Below are 18,899 nucleotides of genomic sequence, written 5' to 3'. Positions count from 1 at the left end.
AAAGAAACTAAAAACGACTCAAGTATGGGCACCCAACAAGGAGGAAGAAAGTGTGAGCAAGGGGGAGTTGCAGGGGGATAAAGGTAGAGAAGAGTATGAAGACTGCCCGACAGATTGGCCATCTGGACCTCTGAGCTGACAGCCTGACATGTTCCAAGCGCAGCAAACGTGGAGCAAATTCACTAAGCAGGGCCCCCCTCTTGAGATAGCAGCACATTACACAGGAAGCATAATTAGAGGCCTGCAGCATCACCTTGAACAGAATGGTCAAACAGAGATCAATGTTCTGCTCTCTAAATTAATGAGGCTAATGTTGGTGTGACAGCATCGACACTCAGGATCTGTGGGGAATCAGACAGATTTCACCATTTGTGAATGGAGACATGAAACAAGTACAAGCTTATTAAATTCCAGTGCATGCCAAAGAAAATGCCTCAAACACATAGCTAGAACCCAAGAAAAATGATTAATGAATATTTTAATTGGACCAATTCATATTGCTCACCAATAAAGTCATTATTTTCTTTATAAAACATACTGTCGAAAGTGAATAAAGAATACAGCTGCTTACTAAATATCAACAAATTCAAGGGAGGAGGGACAGAAATTTACAATAGAAAATTATCATTTTCCGCCGTAGAAAGGTTATGTCGAGAGGTCCAAAACAAACAATCCAAAACTCGGTGTGTCAAACTCAAAACGAATGAAACACAAGCACACGCAGGAACTACACACAGCAACATCTGCACTCTCCTTTGAGGAGAGAGGCGGGCTGATTATCTTAAGGAAAGTGAAGCATGTATTAAACAAAAGTCATACAATGTAAAGCAGTGCTCAGAGTTATCTTCCTTATGAAGACTGTAATTGTAAGATTTTTTTTTTTCCACAAAGACATACACATTATACACATGAGAAAAGCCGATTCAGTAATGGAGCACTGCTGTACGTCAGGGGTGTTGAGGCTAGCTTAAGATTTTTTTGGGGGGAGGGGGGGTTATTTCATTTAAAAGAACCATTCCTGGATCTGTTATGGCTCTTGTTTGGGAGAGCCAAAAGCCAAGAAGTATCCATTTGGCTCTTTGGTATTTGTCATTGAAAACTGCAGAAACACATATATATATTTATATATATAAAGTACAACGTTAACGACATTATAATTTCAGAAAATCACATTTTATCCTTGATAGGACCTTTTTTTTTTTCTTTTATCCCCTCATTTGCGTTTGATTGCCCTAGCTGTCCTCCAAATCGTACAAGACAGTCGAAGTTTGATTGCAGTTAATGACAACTTAAAAAAATAATTTCAAAAAAGCAAATAAACAAACATCTTCACCAAATGTTATTGGCTGGGGGATAGTTTGCCTTCTTCAGGCAATTTTCCACAAGCTTCAAATGGAGATTCCAGCTGCTTACTTAATTTCCACCAGACGACAGACTTCCTCTTTACTGGCAGGTGCTTAAAAACTCAGTGACTCGTTCCATAAATTTTCTGCTCCAGTGAGGCACATTTACATCATAGCCTTTGAATAGTCTTTCTTAAAAAAAAAAAAGTAAAAAAGTGAAAAGTGACACAATGATGCTTCATATGGAAACAAAATATGCAAGCCCAGTTTAAATTATACACAGATTAGTTAACAGAGCAATCACCATTACTTGTTCAGTGCATTTTCATTGACGACTCATTGCTCGATTTACACTTTTTAAAGCCTCTTGAATTTGTACAGTGCCTCGTTGTCCTCATGGAGACAATAAGCTGTTAATATCTATACAATAAGCTTGGTTGTTGTTCATAATCATCCAGTTAGTTCTCATGAGTTTTAATCAAAAGGTCTACTGTGCAACATACAGTAAGACTGTATGTTCACAGTCATCAGTGTCAGTATCTGTGTAGTGATGAAGCGATGTGATGGAAAGGAGCAAAGCCAATGACCAAAGACCACAGGCCAAAAAAAGACATTAGAAAATTTTAAGAAAAAAAAAAGACAGTAGTATCTCCTTGTGTTGGTCCGTGGTTGCCTTTGTTAGCGTGGAATGCCATTGTAAGTGTGTCCTTAAATGTGAACTATGGGAGTAGGATCCTGGTGGGTTCTCTGCATATGTCTCTCTCCTTGCGTCTCTGTGGTTTGCTGCATCATCCGAAAGCAGTCCGTTTGAGGGTTAATGGATGGTAGGCAAATCTCCCAACCAGGCACCGGGTAGGGGGCGTGGACATGTATACTCATTCTGCAAGAACAGAAAAAAAATACAATGAAGACCATTTAACAGTTGGCCTGCACCAGCTACAGAGGTGGTGGTTACAATGTAAAGTTAATTACAGTGCCCAGTGATTTGATAACAGTACAATGGGGCTGTGACAGTGCCAGCAAAGCAAATTAGGGTAAGCAATTAAGCAGATGATGAAATCCCATAAGCTTAGATAACTTAGAAGGCTGAGGTGGAGTGACTTCCCAAATGTCTCACAAAGATTAAAAGGCGGCTCTGCACACAAGTATTCTTTTTGAAAATGTTAATTAAAGCTGAAATTAAAATATTAAATTTTTCACTTTAGTTGGTAACTGTTTACTACTCTTTGATGATTAACATACAACTGGATTAATTATTATAACAATTTTAATGAATTATTATGGTTATTGAAAGAGAAGCATTTCCCCCGTTATTTTCCAGGCTCTTGTTTTTAGAACAACGTGTTCCTGAAAAAAATATATAGAGTAACTTTTGCATTATACATAGCCATCCATTCATCCATCCATCCCTCATCTGTGTGTTTGGAGTGTGGGAGGAAGTAGCTGGAGAGAAGATGTAAATGCCACATGGAAAGACCCCAGACATGATTAAAATGCAGGACTATCTTATTGTGGGGCAACAGTGCTAACCACTACACCACCATGCTCTGAGTATTCTTGATGCATGCTCAATCATCCAGGTAAGAAAATCACAAAAGGTTCATTCCTGATCTTCTGGACATAGTGTTTTCAGTGGGAGAAATGTTTTATGGACGGACCTTATTATAAGGTTCATCGACGAACATTGTCATTGTTCGTTAGTCGTGCTAGTTTTAGTCATTATGTAAATGTACTGTTTATAAGGTTGGAGAAATTTGCAGTCAGCTGAGAGTGAAGAAGTCACTTGGATGAGTGGCGAAGCGTTTCTTCCACTGAAAAAGTCCATATGAACAGAGTCAACTTTTGGTCATGCTCTCAGCAGTTGTCTTTCTATCCATGTTAATTCTCTGATAGACCTGGTGACCTGTGAAGAGTGCACCCTGGGGGATAAGTGCACGGTCACACCTAAATACAGGGATAATAAAAGGCTCATTTCTATCACACAGCACATTGGATACACTAGAAAAAGTAAATTAGAAATCATCACAGGTGAATAATTTGGAACAGTTTAAATGTCAGTGCTTTCCCACAGGTCAAGTCAACCTTGTTGAGATGTTGCAAATAAGTAAGAATTTTGTTTGACATTTTACTCTAACCTGCTATGAACTGATCTCCACATTAAAAAAAAGGCAAAGGCACACTCAGCCTCCTTATCCAATTTTGCCTCTGAGCATTTTTTTTCTCAGACCCTTTACAACTTAACCTTTAAAAGAGCCTATTTGTGACTTGGCTACAGGTAAATCCACATTGCATTAATAAGAAAAAAATGCTCAGAGTTTTGACAGGCTAAGCAATTTCTAAAGCTTTCTGAATCTGCTCAAAATTATTCCAGCTCAACTTTTTGCAGCTCAAGCTGAGATTGTTGTCAGCGTGAAGCAGATCTCTGTAACAAAGGGCTCAGACGAGTATGCCCCGAGCAGAACTTTGATTTAAACGTTATCAAACAGGCTGACAAGTCTTCACTCCACTCTTTATCTACCTCTCAGGTGGATGTGAAAGAAGTGGAGACAGCTGCACAAATTGTCATACCTTAGACAATTTCAACACAGCACAAAAACAGAAACAACTTGCAGCAAAACCTCAGACTGTGCATCTCTGAACACATGTGTAGCAACACAGAGACAATAAAGTGCACAACTCTGTGCAGACACACACCTAAACAGAAGGAAATAATCCTATCAGGTACTGTGCCATCAGATCATCCACTCAGTAATTTCTGCTGTTAATCAGTATTGCAGACTTAATTTATCACATTGCAAATGGTATGCAGAACATGCGTGCCATTTGTTCATCTTGTAAAACATAATCAAATCCTGGCAATGTGTACAAGTTACTTTATACAGATTTATAAAAAAATACAATTATATATGCATATAAAAGCACTGAATTTCAGCCATCAGTCAGCAAGATATATGGAAAGGTCTTGAATAGATCTTCATAAATATGCATGTAACAGATGTGCCTGCAATTCTGGTAGACTCACAAATGCCCTCAGTTGATATCCTCCCATGCATCCAATTGGCACATATCATTTTTAAGTTGCTTTAGCGTGCCTATAGTTGCTGCTGTGGCTACAAGCCACTTTGACACTTACAGTAACTCTATCCAAAGTCTGTTGTTGCAGATGCCTTCTCTGTTCTCTACCCGGGGCTGTTATTGCTTTTGCTGCTGCTCTCCTGCTCTGTGCATTGATGGGCAAAGAGGTCCCCTAACAGCACGTCACAACCAAATATAAATTGATGCAGAACTGTAGTGGTCCTGATTACAGTTTGCAAAGTCTGTACTTTGCATTCCAGAAACAACTTGGAACATTACAGAATGTGGTCAGAATGGCTGTAATTTTAATCTGTATTCAAGAGCTATTCTTCACATAACTTGCTGAGTGATGGCAGAAGTGAGGACTGATGATAAAAGCCCACAATTTCCACATGTTAATTAATGAGCTTTATGTTGTTGTCTTGCATTTGTGCAATGCAATTATGCAAAATGTCCTCATTTTAGCACAGTGCAGACTTTCCTTCACGGCTACTGACATCTGAGCTGAGCTATTGCAAAACTCATGATGGTCCTTCAAGATGATTTTCTTGAATTGCTTGGGCAAATGAGTGCTATTGTAATAAACACTTAAGCTTATACCTCTTCAAACACTTCCAGTGCAAACAGCCATTAGATGGTCAGTGGCTTCTAAAGCTATACGTTTTATAGCCTCACATGCTGGATGTCTAAGAATATCTTTGTTTCCAGACTCCATCATTCAAATCACTTCTACTGGTGAAAAAAGAAAAAATCATTAATGTCCTTCACAGCAACAGTGAAGGTTGCTGTTACACAGCAATGAAGAGGTTTTGTCACCAGTCGGACTTCACTTAAGCAGTTAAGTATTTTCTTGTTGTAGAAAAATGACATTTTTTTTCTCCTGTTGCTTTCCCACCATTGTTTAGCAGGACAGCTGGAGAGCAATGCTGACTTTTTTTTTTTTTTAAAACCAGAGCAAAATGTATTTGCAGGGGCATTTGACTTCTTCACCTGCTTGTTAAAAACTCTGCAGGAACTACTGGTATATTCAATGAAGCAACACATACGTTGGTGTGCTTTCTTTTTTCTAGTAGCTTTCTCAGAGTTTAAAAAAGGTGGGAAAAAGCTCAATAAATTCTATATTCAGGGGTCCCTGCCTCCCACCACTGAAATATTGCAATATGTGGTAGAAGTGTAGCTGCTGTTTACTTACAACTAAAAATCACAGAGAACCTATTTCACTGTGCCACACACACACACACACACACACACACACACACACACAAAATCTCCCCCACATTGCAGCCCTTTCCAGGCATCTGAACTGACAAACTTAATGTCCACAGAAAAGCCAGTAGGCGATAAGATAGACCAAAAGAGAATCCAAAAATTTGAGGAAGATTTCTACGTCTACTTTGTCATGTTAGATCTCTTGCCAACCCATAACCATCCACCCTCTTGGATGCTTGTGCAGTCCTGCTAGTTGTTCAGAAAAGAAGACATAAGAAGCTGGCGTTGATCCTGGTGGTTTCAAAATGGACAGTTTCCCCTGAATACACAGACAGAGATGGCTTGGCTTTTGTAGCACCAACCTCATCAGTCCCCCTATACAGATTTACTGGGGACAGAAGTGATGTGTAGTTCAGCACCTCAAGGAGTAACATTGTGAATAGGCCTGGCACAGAAATCTAGGGCTGTCTGCTGTAGTGGCATTACTTAGGGCGATTGTGGCTCAAGAGTTGACCGTTTGTCTTGTAATCGGAAAGTTGCAGGTTTGAGCCCCGGCTCCGACAGTCTCGGTCGTTGTATCCTTGGGCAAGACACTTCACCCGTTGCCTACTGGTGGTGGTCAGAGGGCCCTGTGGCACCAGTATCTGGCAGCCTCGCCTCTGTCAGAGCATCCCAGGGCAGCTGTGGCTACAATGTAGCTTGCCATCACCAGTGTGTGAATGTGTGGGTGAATGGGTGAATGACTGAATGTAGTGTAAAGCGCTTTGGGGTCCATAGTGACTAAGTAAAGCGCTATACAAATACAGGCCATTTACCATTACTTTGAAACACAAAGCATATCCCCAAAAGTAGTACTGTATGAAGGCTCGTGATTTATTCATAGTGAATCAAGTCCCACATTCCAACTCATGTACTAAACAGTTGTGGATGATATTGTTGATAAGTATCCCCAGTACTCTACTCTACTCTAATCTTTTACTGTCACTCTCGATAACAGTGATATTAATTTTCAGATGAAGCCTGCTTGTACAAGAGTATTTCATAATCAATGTAAGTGTGACCTAATAATTTCTTGAAAAATTATGGATACAACCAGAGCCCATAAATGTGAGCCCTTTGCTTGTATGCTTTCTTTTTTGAGTAAAATAAGTATTGCACTACTCTAACACAGCTATGAATAAATTCAAGATAGCAAGAAGGTTTCTGGGTTTCAATCTGCTGGCTGGGGCTTTCTGGTGTGGAGTTTGTATGTTCCCCCTAAGCCTGGATGGGTTCTCTCTGGATATTCTGATTTCCAAACGCAGTCTAAAGATACAGTGGGGCAAAAAAGTATTTAGTCAGCCACCGATTGTGCAAGTTCCCCCACTTAAAATGATGACAGAGGTCAGTAATTTGCACCAGAGGTACACTTCAACTGTGAGAGACAGAATGTGAAAAAAAAATCCATGAATTCACATGGTAGGATTTGTAAAGAATTTATTCGTAAATCAGGGTGGAAAATAAGTATTTGGTCACCTCAAACAAGGAAAATCCCTGGCTCTCACAGACCTGTAACGTCTTCTGAAAGAAGCTTTTCTGTCCCCCACTCGTTACCTGTATGAATGGCACCTGTTTGACCTCATCATCTGTATAAAAGACACCTGTCCACAGCCTCAACCAGTCAGACTCCAAACTCCGCCATGGCCAAGACCAAAGAGCTTTCAAAGGACACCAGGAAAAGAATTGTAGACCTGCACCAGACTGGGAAGAGTGAATCTACAATAGGCAAGCAGCTTGGTGTGAAAAAATCAACTGTGGGAGCAATCATCAGAAAATGGAAGACATACAAGACCACTGATAATCTCCCTCGATCTGGGGCTCCACGCAAGATCTCATCCCGTGGGGTCAAAATGATCATGAGAACGGTGAGCAAAGATCCCAGAACCACACGGGGGGACCTGGTGAATGACCTGCAGAGAGCTGGGACCAAAGTAACAAAGGTCACCATCAGTAGCACACTACAACGGCAGGGAATCAAATCCCGCAGTGCCAGACGTGTTCCGCTGCTGAAGCCAGTGCATGTCCAGGCCCGTCTGAAGTTTGCCAGAGAGCACATGGATGATACAGCAGAGGATTGGGAGAATGTCATGTGGTCAGATGAAACCAAAGTAGAACTTTTTGGTATAAACTCAACTCGTCGTGTTTGGAGGAAGAAGAATACTGAGTTGCATCCCAAGAACACCATACCTACTGTGAAGCATGGGGGTGGAAACATCATGCTATGGGGCTGTTTTTCTGCCAAGGGGACAGGACGACTGATCCGTGTTAAGGACAGAATGAATGGGGCCAAGTATCGTGAGATTTTGAGCCAAAACCTCCTTCCATCAGTGAGAACTTTAAAGATGAAACGAGGCTGGGTCTTCCAACATGACAATGATCCAAAACACACCGCCCGGGCAACAAAGGAGTGGCTCCGTAAGAAGCATTTGAAAGTCCTGGAGTGGCCTAGCCAGTCTCCAGACCTCAACCCCATAGAAAATCTGTGGCGGGAGTTGAAAGTCCGTGTTGCTCGGCGACAGCCCCAAAACATCACTGCTCTTGAGAAGATCTGCATGGAGGAATGGGCCAAAATACCAGCTACTGTGTGTGCAAACCTGGTAAAGACCTATAGTAAACGTTTGACCTCTGTTATTGCCAACAAAGGTTATGTTACAAAGTATTGAGTTGTATTTTTGTTATTGACCAAATACTTATTTTCCACCCTGATTTACGAATAAATTCTTTACAAATCCTACCATGTGAATTCATGGATTTTTTTTTTCACATTCTGTCTCTCACAGTTGAAGTGTACCTCTGGTGCAAATTACTGACCTCTGTCATCATTTTAAGTGGGGGAACTTGCACAATCGGTGGCTGACTAAATACTTTTTTGCCCCACTGTATGTATACAAGGTTAAGAGGTGATTCTTAATTGGTCATAGGTGTGAATGTGGTTGTGTCTATGTATTAGCCCTGTGATGGACTAGCAACCTGTCCACAGTATACCCTGCCTTTCAACCAATGACAGCGTATGCCTAAATTGCATAAGTGGTTAAGAGTTTCTATGGCCTTCTGTATTTGATTAGCAGTGGGAAATTAGTTGTTCCAAAAATGACTAAGTTGTTAAAGTGTGTACAGATGTATTTATTCAACGTTTGATAAACAGTTCTTATGTATCTCTATGTATTTATTTTTGTGTTTTGTACTTTGTGATCTTGGCACAAAAATCAAATCCATGGTGAAAGTCATGTTTCATTTCATCTGACGTTGTAACTACAAGATTTGAAAATAAAGGTTAATTATATTTGAGCCTGCTGGTTTTGAATGATCAGTTATATTTAATTTCAGTATATAATTTTAACAGTCTAAAATACGTGTGGATGAATATTAGATTCAGATAGAATGCAAAGCTAAAATCTTGACACTAATTTAACAGACTGAACAGACTTCAAAAACAGCACAAAGGGGACGCTATAATAAACTGCAGCACATTTTTGTAGTTTTTTAGGCTACAAATACATCTAATCTAGTTCCAAAATCATAATTTGACAACTACTAGTAGGGATGTTCGATTCGTGAACGAATCGTTCAATACTCGAGAATCACTTTACTGACTCGTGAATCATGATTCACAAGCCCAACTGACTCACTGACTCATCCCTGTTGTTGTTAGCAAACTAATTCCATTAGTAGAAATATATCTAGCTTGTGGAGGTAACCATCGACGACACAGAGCTCTCAGTTCTCACTCCATCTTTATTCGTCTCCAACATCAACTGCACATATCACGCCACAAAACACAGGAACAACTTCCTCAACACTGGGTGTGAGTGGAGCCCTCTAGTGGTCCACCACACATTCTCTCCCCCCCCCCCCCCGAACACCCAGCAGAACTAGTCCAGGACCCGGGGCTTAAGCAAACGGCCGGAACGGCTGAACCGGGGGGGTGGGGAACTGACAGAGGGCAACCCAGCCCGGGAGCGGGGCTGGCACTGGCGGTCAGAAAAAGCTGCAGACGACTCGGACTCCGTTGATTGTGGGTCGCTCCTGGGGGAAAAAACAGAATCCATCAGCCCGGTGGCAGGTGGGCGGCCGCGGCGAGGGGCCTGGGCCGGGGCCACCTGATCCTCTTGCATTACATGTGCAGGCTTAAGTCTGTCAACAGAGACAACCTCCTGCCGACCGCCAAAGTCCAAAATGAAATGTTTGTTGCCTGGTTACGAACCCTGTATGGCCCGTCATATGGTGGACGCAGCGGAAGCAAACGCTGAAATGCATCCCCGGAGGTCACTACATTCGCCCGAATCAGGGGCTCGGCGGCCCGAGTAAAACAGGGTAGCGAAGAAAACGAGAGAGCATCAATTAAACGTCTGTTAGCAACATCGACAAGCAGTCCATGAGCACACAGAAAATCAGCACCTAAAATAGGTACAGAGCTAGCGGCAACAACAAAGTTCCACTGGAAATCCCGGCCATGAAAACAAACAGTAACCAACCTTTCCCCAAACGTTTTGATGGAAGAGCCATTAGCTGCAATGAGCTGCGGCCCACAGTTCGCTGCTAGTCCGTCGGCAGCGGTAGGGGGAAGGAGGCTCTTCTGGGAGCCGGAGTCCACGAGAAAACGTCTCCCGGAGCGCGAGTCCTCTATGAAGAGCAGCCGTTCTGTATTGCCAGCGGTCGCGGCTGCTACGGCGCGCTGGCGGGTCCGTTTCCCTGGGCCGTGAAAGCGCAAGGCGGCAGGCAGCGACGCGCTCTGTCGCCAAAACGCTGATGGTAGAAACAGATGCTCTTTCCGCGGTGCCGGCGTGTAGCAATCCCTGCCGTCAGCAAGGGGGCGGATGCTCCGGGGGAGGCAGGTGGAGGCGTGGAAGGTGCCGCCGGCGAGTCCGTAGCCAGGGCGTGAACATCGAAAGTGCGGCTAGCCAGGAGAATGCAATCCGCTTCTTCAGCCAGAGAGCGATAATCCATCGCAGGCAGAAGCGGGGAGTTTGCGAGGACAGCTCTCACGGCGGCTGGTAGTTGGCGGAGGAAGAGGTGGGCAAAGAGGAATCCCCCGTCATCCGGCCCGAGCAACGATAGCATGTTCTCCATGAGCTCGAGCGCGGTACTGCCACCCAAGCCTGACAGGTTGAGGAGCTTTTCGGCTCGTTCAGCGTCAGAGAGGGCATAGCGCCGAAGAAGCAGCTCTTTAAGGGCGGCGTATTTCCCTTGGGCGGGTGAGTCCCGGAGGAGCGTCATCATGCGACGGGTGGCCAGTGGGTCGAGCGAGGCCACCACATGGTGATACTTCGTGTCGTCAGCCGAGATGCCGCGAAGGGCGAACTGAGCCTCCACGTGTACGAACCATGACGGGGGGTCATGGAGCCAAAAGTCCGGCAGTTTCAGCGCCACAGCGAACGTAGCTGCAACAGGAGGCGGAGGTCCGGCGGCCGCTGATGCATCCATAGCGGAGTCTGCGTTATCTGCGGCCCGTTGCATGCTCAAGTCAGGGGTCACCAATGTGGAGGTAAGCATCGACGACACAGAGCTCTCAGTTCTCACTCCATCTTTATTCATCTCCAACATCAACTGCACATATCTGCCACAAAACACAGGAACAACTTCCTCAACACTGGGTGTGAGTGGAGCCCTCTAGTGGTCCACCACAAGCTTATAATTAAAATTGTGTGGGGGAAAACAACAGCCAGTTTCTTAACAAAAGCATTTCTGCTCTGAACTGGAAGAAAAAAACCCTGAGTAGAAGCTCACATCAAGAAAATAGCTCCTTGGTTCACAGTAGCATCGCTCTGCTAACATGCTAACGGTACATTTGAGCTACTCACCCCCTCCCTTCCTGTGCTGAATCATAGAGCGAACGAATCACTCACTCACTCACTAACCCCCTCCCTCCTGTACTGAATCGTAAACGTAAGCGAATCACTCAGGACTCGCTCACCCCCTCCCTCATGTGCTGAATCATAGAGCGAACGAATCACTCACTCACTCACTCACTAACCCCCTCCCTCCTGTGCTGAATCGCAAACGTAAGCGAATCACTCAGGACTCACTAACCCCCTCCCTCCTGTGCTGAATCGTAGAGCGAGCGAACAAATCACTCACTCACTCACCCCCTCCCTCCTGTGCTGAATCATAGAGCGAACGAATCACTCACCCCCTCCCTCCTGGCTCACAGCTTTTTCTTCTTCTTGGTTGGCAACCAATGTTAAGGCGCATTACTGCCCCTTGGCTCACAGCTCAGTGGACATTTAGATGAGAAAATATATATTTGACACATTTAAGGAAAATACTAATAAAATACAAATAAACAAAATAAATGTTTATTAAGCAATTTTGATAGGAAATTGCTTAATTTTAGAAATGTTGCTCTATAAAATAGTTGGTTTTTTTTTTTAGAATCATTCATCTTAGCAGTGGGATTTACATGAAAAGAGAAACAAATTAAGTTTGAGTGAAAATGTACATTTTTTGCACTCTCTGGTCATCTAACTCAGTGAATCAAATGACTCAAAAAAAAAACGATTCACTTTGGTGAGTGACTCATTAAAACTTGATTCAGTAAAAAGAATCAAATTTACCATCACTAGACTACTAGGCCTACAGTTTTAATAGTATTCAAACCTTTAATCAAGTTTTTTGAAGGAAATATGGGTTTCCAAGGATTGTTTTATGATTTTCATCATGGACTGACAGGTGTTTTAATCCAACCTTTGAGCAAGCTTTCTACACGCTGTGAAGTGCTTTCATATTAGGCTTGCTTCTGTCTTTCGTCTCTGTTCACTGACATGCAATTGCTTTTTTCAGCATTTGGACCTCAGTGTCAGAAGAAAGCCAGTACAATAATTTCATTTTAGAGACCTAGCGAATCCAAAGTTTCCGGTCTAGTTCCAAAATCCTCTCTCTCTTAACTTTCACACCGACCCACTGCATAACCCCCATCTCTGTGGGTTTGTGACTGCCGATTTCAGAATTCCTATATCATATCTTGCGCACACACATACACATACACTTGCATCACCCACATACACCTGTAAAACCTATATTCTTGATCCCTAGTTAGGAATTATAATTGACACTTTATGTTGTGAGGGAATGTACTGGCTGTGAGTGCTGTGAGAGTGAGTTGTGTTGTGAATATTGGCTGTATGGTTGCTGGTGTTTTTGTTACTCATTCTTGCAGAATATTATCTGAAACCATGCTCTGTAAACAAAGTGCTGCCAAATGACTTCATTATTTGGCTATTTGATTTGTGTTAGAATCATAGTTGCAAAATCATATGGGTGCAGGATGAAAAGAGGATGGGTTTCCATTAAAGTTAAAATATAATTCTGAAAAAAATTCCAGATAATCAACAAAAGAAAATGTGACTTAAAATGCATTTCTATGAAAATATCAGTCCTCTGTAATATGCTATTTATATTCTCTCTCTATATATGCTCTGTGGTGGGCAGATGTCAGTTTCTATTTCAGGGGTTTAAACAAAAGTATTCTATTAAAGTCCACTCAAACATAGTCATACAATTGAATGACAAGCAGTTTCACAACCACTTATATTGCCACCTATTATCTTGGGACAAATTAAGCGGATAAATGATCCTGAGTTGATTCCAAGCATTTGGAATCAGAAGCTGCCAATTTGCATTTGGTAGCTGTTCACTGGAACTCTCTGTGAAGAACTGTATAGTGATGAAATACAAGCGAAGGAGGACATCTTTAGACCAAAAGACAAAGAGATATAAAAACTGTAGGAGTAGATAAACAATCTGGTGCAAAGAAGGGAAAAATGGCATGTACTAGCCAGCTGATTAACACCCAAAGGCCTGGAAGATCATTAAAGAAAACTAAAGTGAATGATCACAGAATCCTTTGGCAAAGTCGCTGTCAAAATCTGCAATTGATAGATGCTCTCATGTATGAAGTCCAGAGAATTTAAGGTTATTCCAAGTGGGGGAAAAAAAACCTGGACAAAAACCTATATATTTCAAATTAGGCAGGTTTGTATAATTGGATAATCTGAAAATGTGGGACTATGTACATAAATGGAAATAATTCCTAAACAGTTAACACAGTACTTTTGTTAAAGCACTTTAATTGATCCTAAAGTTCTGCATTTAAATCATACCTTGATTGTTTACCACAGAATTTGGCTGTGGTATAAAAATAAAAATGTATAAAAAGTGTATAAAAATGACCTGAAAGAGCCAAAAACAAAACAAAACAAAAAAACCCCAGACAAAATATATTCTATCCACTTATGTACCCTAATTAAGGTGGGCTTACTCATTCCATCTTTTTCTCTGCCTCGTTCTCTTCTCATGCATCTGAGGTCTGAAGCAGCCAGAGCTGCACCTAGGCCTACGGCACACAGCTGTTCTGATTTTGACACACAGCGCATACTGTGTGTCAAAATCAGAACAGGATAGTGCTCAGTTAACCTCCCCAAAGCCCTGTCTCTAACAACCTTTCTGGTTGGAAATCCAGCTTTGCAGTGTCGCTCAGAAGACACACAGCCGCTGCTGGTGCTGCCTTTGTTTTTTTTTACAATTGATTATTCTTTTTCACAATGGAATGTCTAATACTTTAAAAATATTCATTTATGCAATCAAATTTAGAATATATGCTGACAGACTGCACTGTGCTTCTATTAGTCAAAGCCTGTCCAATCAGGCTTTTTTATTTACAGTCTATAATCATATAGAATTTGATGCGGTTGACAATATTGTCCTATTTGTCTTAAAGGGCTTTTTCTGTTAGGGTAAGGAAGTTTTCCTTTAACTCTTCTCTGACCTTTGGGGTTCTGCAAGGCTCAATCCGAGACCAGTTATTATTCTCTTTTTAGATCCTTGCTTTAGCCGGCATCTCAATTTTTTTTTTGGCATTCTTATCATTTTTATGCAAAAGACATTTAGCTGCATATGTCTTGAGCCTCACCAGCTGGATATGCTGTCCAACCTAGTTCTCTTTTTATCCCAGATAACTGACTGGCTCTCCAACAATGACCTTGTGTTTAATTCCAATAAGACTGAGGTCATGATTATGGCTCCTCCTGAAAAGCTTTTAAGAAAGAGTGCAGTGATTGCTTCCTTTTGTTCATCTGCGAACTCCAGTGTTCGCAATCTCAGTGAAATATTTGATCACATTCCTCTCTTTCTCTCACTTAGGGGACACTAATTTAGTAGCTATAGTCTGTCCCCCTGAATTGGAGAAAATTGTTCATGCATTTGTGTCATTGCATCTAGATTACTGTAATACCCTATTTACTATATTAGATAAATCATCTCTTTCCCACCTCTAAGTGATACAAAATGTTGCAGCCACACTCATTACATGATCTAGCAAACAAGTTGACATTACCCTAATTTTATACTCTCTACATTAGCTTCCAGGTATTTTGAGAATTAATTTTAAAATTCTCATACTTTCAGCGGTGGGAATGAGAATCAGCACCTCCAAATCTGAGGCCATGGTCCTCAGCCAGAAAAGGGTGGAGTGTCCACTCCGGGTCAGGGACGAGACCCTGCCCCAAGTGGAGGAGTTTAAGTATATCGGGGTCTTGTTCACGAGTGATGGGAGAAGGGAGCCGGAGATCGACAGATGGATTGGCGCAGCGGCTGCAGTGATGCGGACGCTGTACCGGTCTGTTGTGGTGAAAAGAGAGCTGAGTATAAAAGCGAAGCTCTCAATTTACCGGTCAATCTACGTCCCTACCCTCACCTATGGTCACGAGCTGTGGGTAGTGACCGAAAGAACGAGATTGTGAATACAAGCGGCGGAAATAGGTTTCCTCCGAAGGGTGGCTGGCCTCTCCCTTAGAGATAGGGTGAGAAGTTCGGTCATTCGGGAGGGGCTCAAAGTAGAGCCGCTGCTGCTCCTCCACATCGAAAGGAACCAGTTGAGGTGGTTTGGGCATCTGACAAGGATGCCCCCTGGGCAAGGTTTTCCAGGCATGTCCCACCGGGAGGAGGCCCCAGGGCAGACTCAGGACATGCTGGAGAGATAATATCTCTCGGCTGGCCTGGGAACGCCTTGGTGTTCCACCGGATAAGCTGGAGGAGGTGGCTGGGGAGAGGGAGCTCTGGGCTTCTCTGCTTGGGCTGCTGCCCCTGTGATCCGGCCCCGGATAAGCGGAAGAAATTGGATGGATCATACTTTCATACAGAGCATTAAATCAACTAGCTCCAGACTATTTATCTAATCCTAACCCTAACCTATTTCTTGTTAAACACACTGCTGTTTGCAGTCTTCGTTTGCAGGCTCAAAATTTATTAGCTGTTCCTTGTACGAGATTTAAGACTAGAGGAAACGGACTGCAGCATCTAGACTTTGGAATAGTCTACGACTTCAACTACATTTGACTCTTTCTTGATACATGCTCAATCATCCAGGTAAGTAAATCTCCAAAAGTTGATTCTGTTCATCTGTACGTAGCATTTTGTGGGAGAAACGTTTCGTCACTCATCCAAGTGACTTCTTCAGTCTCAGCTGACTCCAGGTTTCCCCAATCTTATAAACAGTGCATTTGCATAATGACTGAAACCAGCCCACTGAAAGAACAATGGGTTGGCAGGTCAGTTCCTTAATCTTAATTATGCAAATTCTCATGACCATTGATCAACAACCACTGACCAAAACCCACTGATCAATGGCCATGAGTACCATTCACAGAGCGTTGGGGAATGGCTGCAATCACAGCATTTTAAGATGGCGAAAGATGTACCCTTAGGCCCCCTCCTCGATTCAGAGATGGTTTTTCCCTTTTCACGTAAATGGCTTCCTTGACTCCGCACTCAAACCAGCGTTCCTCCCTGTCCAAGATGTGTACACCCTCATCATTGAAAGAGTGTCCACTGGCCTGTAGGTGTAAATAGACTGCAGAGTCCTGGCCTGATGAGGTAGCTCTTCTGTGTTGTGCCAGGAGGATTGCCAGGATTTATACATCGGGGAAACCAAACAACCTTTGGCGAAGCAGATGGCACAACACAGAAGAGCTACCTCATCAGGCCAGGACTCTGCAGTCTATGTACACCTACACCATCACTGGTCAGTGGTTGTTGATCAATGGTCATGAGAATTTGCATAATTAAGATTAAGGAATTTGTATAATTAACATTAAGGAACTGACCTCCCAGCCCATTGTTCTTTCAGTGGGCTGGTTTCAGTCATTATGCAAATGTATGTTTATAAGATTGGGGAAACCTGCAGTCAGCTGAGACTGAAGAAGTCACTTGGATGAGTGACAAAACGTTTCTCCCACAAAACGCTACGTCCAGATGAACAGAATCAACTTTTGGAGAGATACATCTGACTCTGGGGACTCCGTTCAAAACTTCTCCCCTTAACCAGGCCTTCTTTTTTAAATCCTTTTTGTTTTTGTTCTTTAAAATATGGTTTTGTATTTCTACTAAAGTGTAATTCTATTAGCTTTCATATTTTTTTGTGGTTACTCCTAGCATTTGCTTATTTTATTGTAAGGCACTTTATGTCTGTGAAAAATATTCTATAAATAAACTGTACTGAGTTACTTATAAATAAGTAAGTAAATAAATAAATAGTGTTTGTGTGTGGATGAAGCATGCGAGAAAAAGAATTTAAATCCATGTATTTGTACTGAAAAACAAACAAAGAAAAGTAATTTTAATGAAACTCTGAAAACAGCGTGGCAAACTCACACAACTCTTTCTCTGCTTGTATATAATTGCATATAAAAACCTACTAAAAAACACCATCATTAAAAGCTTCATAATTATAAATGTTTCTCTTATGCTACATAGGCATACCAGTGAACAAATGAGCACTTTTAAGACTAAGTCCTGGTCTTTTAAGAACACAGGTTACATGTCCAGAGCTGAACCTACTTTCATCCACCCCCCACTAAAGCGGTTATGTTTTTAATTAGGATACTAATTAGCATTGTGCAAACATGATGTAATTAGTTTGCTCTCAGTTAGGACAGCTGGAAGTAACACAGACATATGCCTGCCACACTCAAAAGGATCACAAGCTTCTTACTCCACTCAGAGCACCAATTACCCTGTTCTAATTCTCCGCCCTGTTTGTGTGAAGTTGCATGTTCCCTCAAAGTCCCTCAAAGGCAGGCAGACAATATGAACTTGACAGAATGTGCCAATTGTGAAATGTAAAGTTAATGAGACAAAGGATATATAGTTTAATTTTGAGTTATAAGTTTATGTATGAAAATAGCCACTCTTGCGTGTTCATGTACATGAATGGAACACCTCTAACCATCAACAAGGCAGGAAAATTAAAGCACCACAACCTGGCATATTTTTACTCAAAGAAAAACAAAGAACAAAACACAATAACAATTAAACAGGGGAGCTCTTTCTGGGGAGCTAATGCCCATATAAGCTCTTGATCTCTACAGCATGAATACTTACAAAAAGCCCTCAGTCTGACTTTCTTTCTGGAACACAAACAAATACTCAATCCTCTTATTCTTTAGGAACCAATCGTCTTTCTTGGTTAATAATTTGCAATACTAATTCTGCATGAACATGACAATATAAAAGCCACTGTGAACAAAGATATCTGTAGATGGTTTGAAGTAATTAGGATGTCTGTGAAGGTTCTCAGTCATCCGAGTCATTGTAGTCTAAGGAGCTTGGAAAGAAAAGCGTCTGGACTTCTTTAAGTTGCTTGAAGACGTTTCAGCTCTCATCCGAGAAGCTTCTTCAGTTCTAGGGTCAAATGGTGGAGAGTCCCAGATTTAAGCTCTGTGGGAGTTTCCCACAGAGAGGGACAATGGACCCCCTATTGATCTTCTACCTAATGACATGAGCCAAGGTGTGAAAATGGGTGTAGGTCACAATCAGCCAAGGTTTTGGGTGAGCTCAATGTGAAACCTAGCCCCACCCAATCATGTGATTTCTGACCTCAGGAAATCACATGATAGGGTGGGTTAGTCCCACAGACCTTAAATCTGGGACTCTCCACCATTTGACCCTAGAACTGAAGAAGCTTCTTGGATGAGAGTTGAAACGTCTTCAAGCAACTTAAAGAAGTCCAGACGCTTTTCTTTCCAAGCTCCTTAGACAAGTAATGAGGATGCTCTCTTTATATAACAGTGTTCAATAGAAATAAAAGTTAAAAGGTAAAATAATAGACTCTCCACCAATGACTTGAAATTCATCCATTAAGGACCTCTAATTTAGTTTTTAGCAAGGTCTGTCAAATGTGACTTGTTGCTCACAGTGTTACATAGAAATATTGGGATCTGGGTAACTACACATACTGTA

At 42.0% G+C, this 18,899-nt stretch overlaps 1 protein-coding gene and 1 pseudogene across 2 annotated transcripts in view; both read right to left on the bottom strand.

The window, feature by feature from the left end:
- Window positions 1-489: 489 nt before the first annotated feature.
- lrrtm4l1 (leucine rich repeat transmembrane neuronal 4 like 1) overlaps window positions 490-18,899 on the bottom strand; it is a 59,140-nt gene continuing 40,730 nt past the window's right edge. Inside the window, exon 3 of one of the 2 annotated variants that reach the window (XM_006795628.2) lies at window positions 490-2,223. In XM_006795628.2, the coding sequence (XP_006795691.1) occupies window positions 2,158-2,223 (66 nt within the window). In that variant the 3' untranslated portion in view covers window positions 490-2,157. The remainder of the gene's footprint in view (window positions 2,224-18,899) is intronic. The other variant, XR_015719351.1, reaches the window with a different exon arrangement.
- On the bottom strand, window positions 10,172-11,201 carry LOC148102142 (uncharacterized; annotated as a pseudogene).

Source organism: Neolamprologus brichardi, chromosome 7 (assembly GCF_056152115.1).
Source record: "Neolamprologus brichardi isolate AB-2024 chromosome 7, ASM5615211v1, whole genome shotgun sequence".
NCBI lineage: Eukaryota > Metazoa > Chordata > Actinopteri > Cichliformes > Cichlidae > Neolamprologus > Neolamprologus brichardi.
The sequence above is the reverse complement of the archived record's forward strand: the minus strand, read 5'-3'. Positions and strand labels throughout refer to the sequence as shown.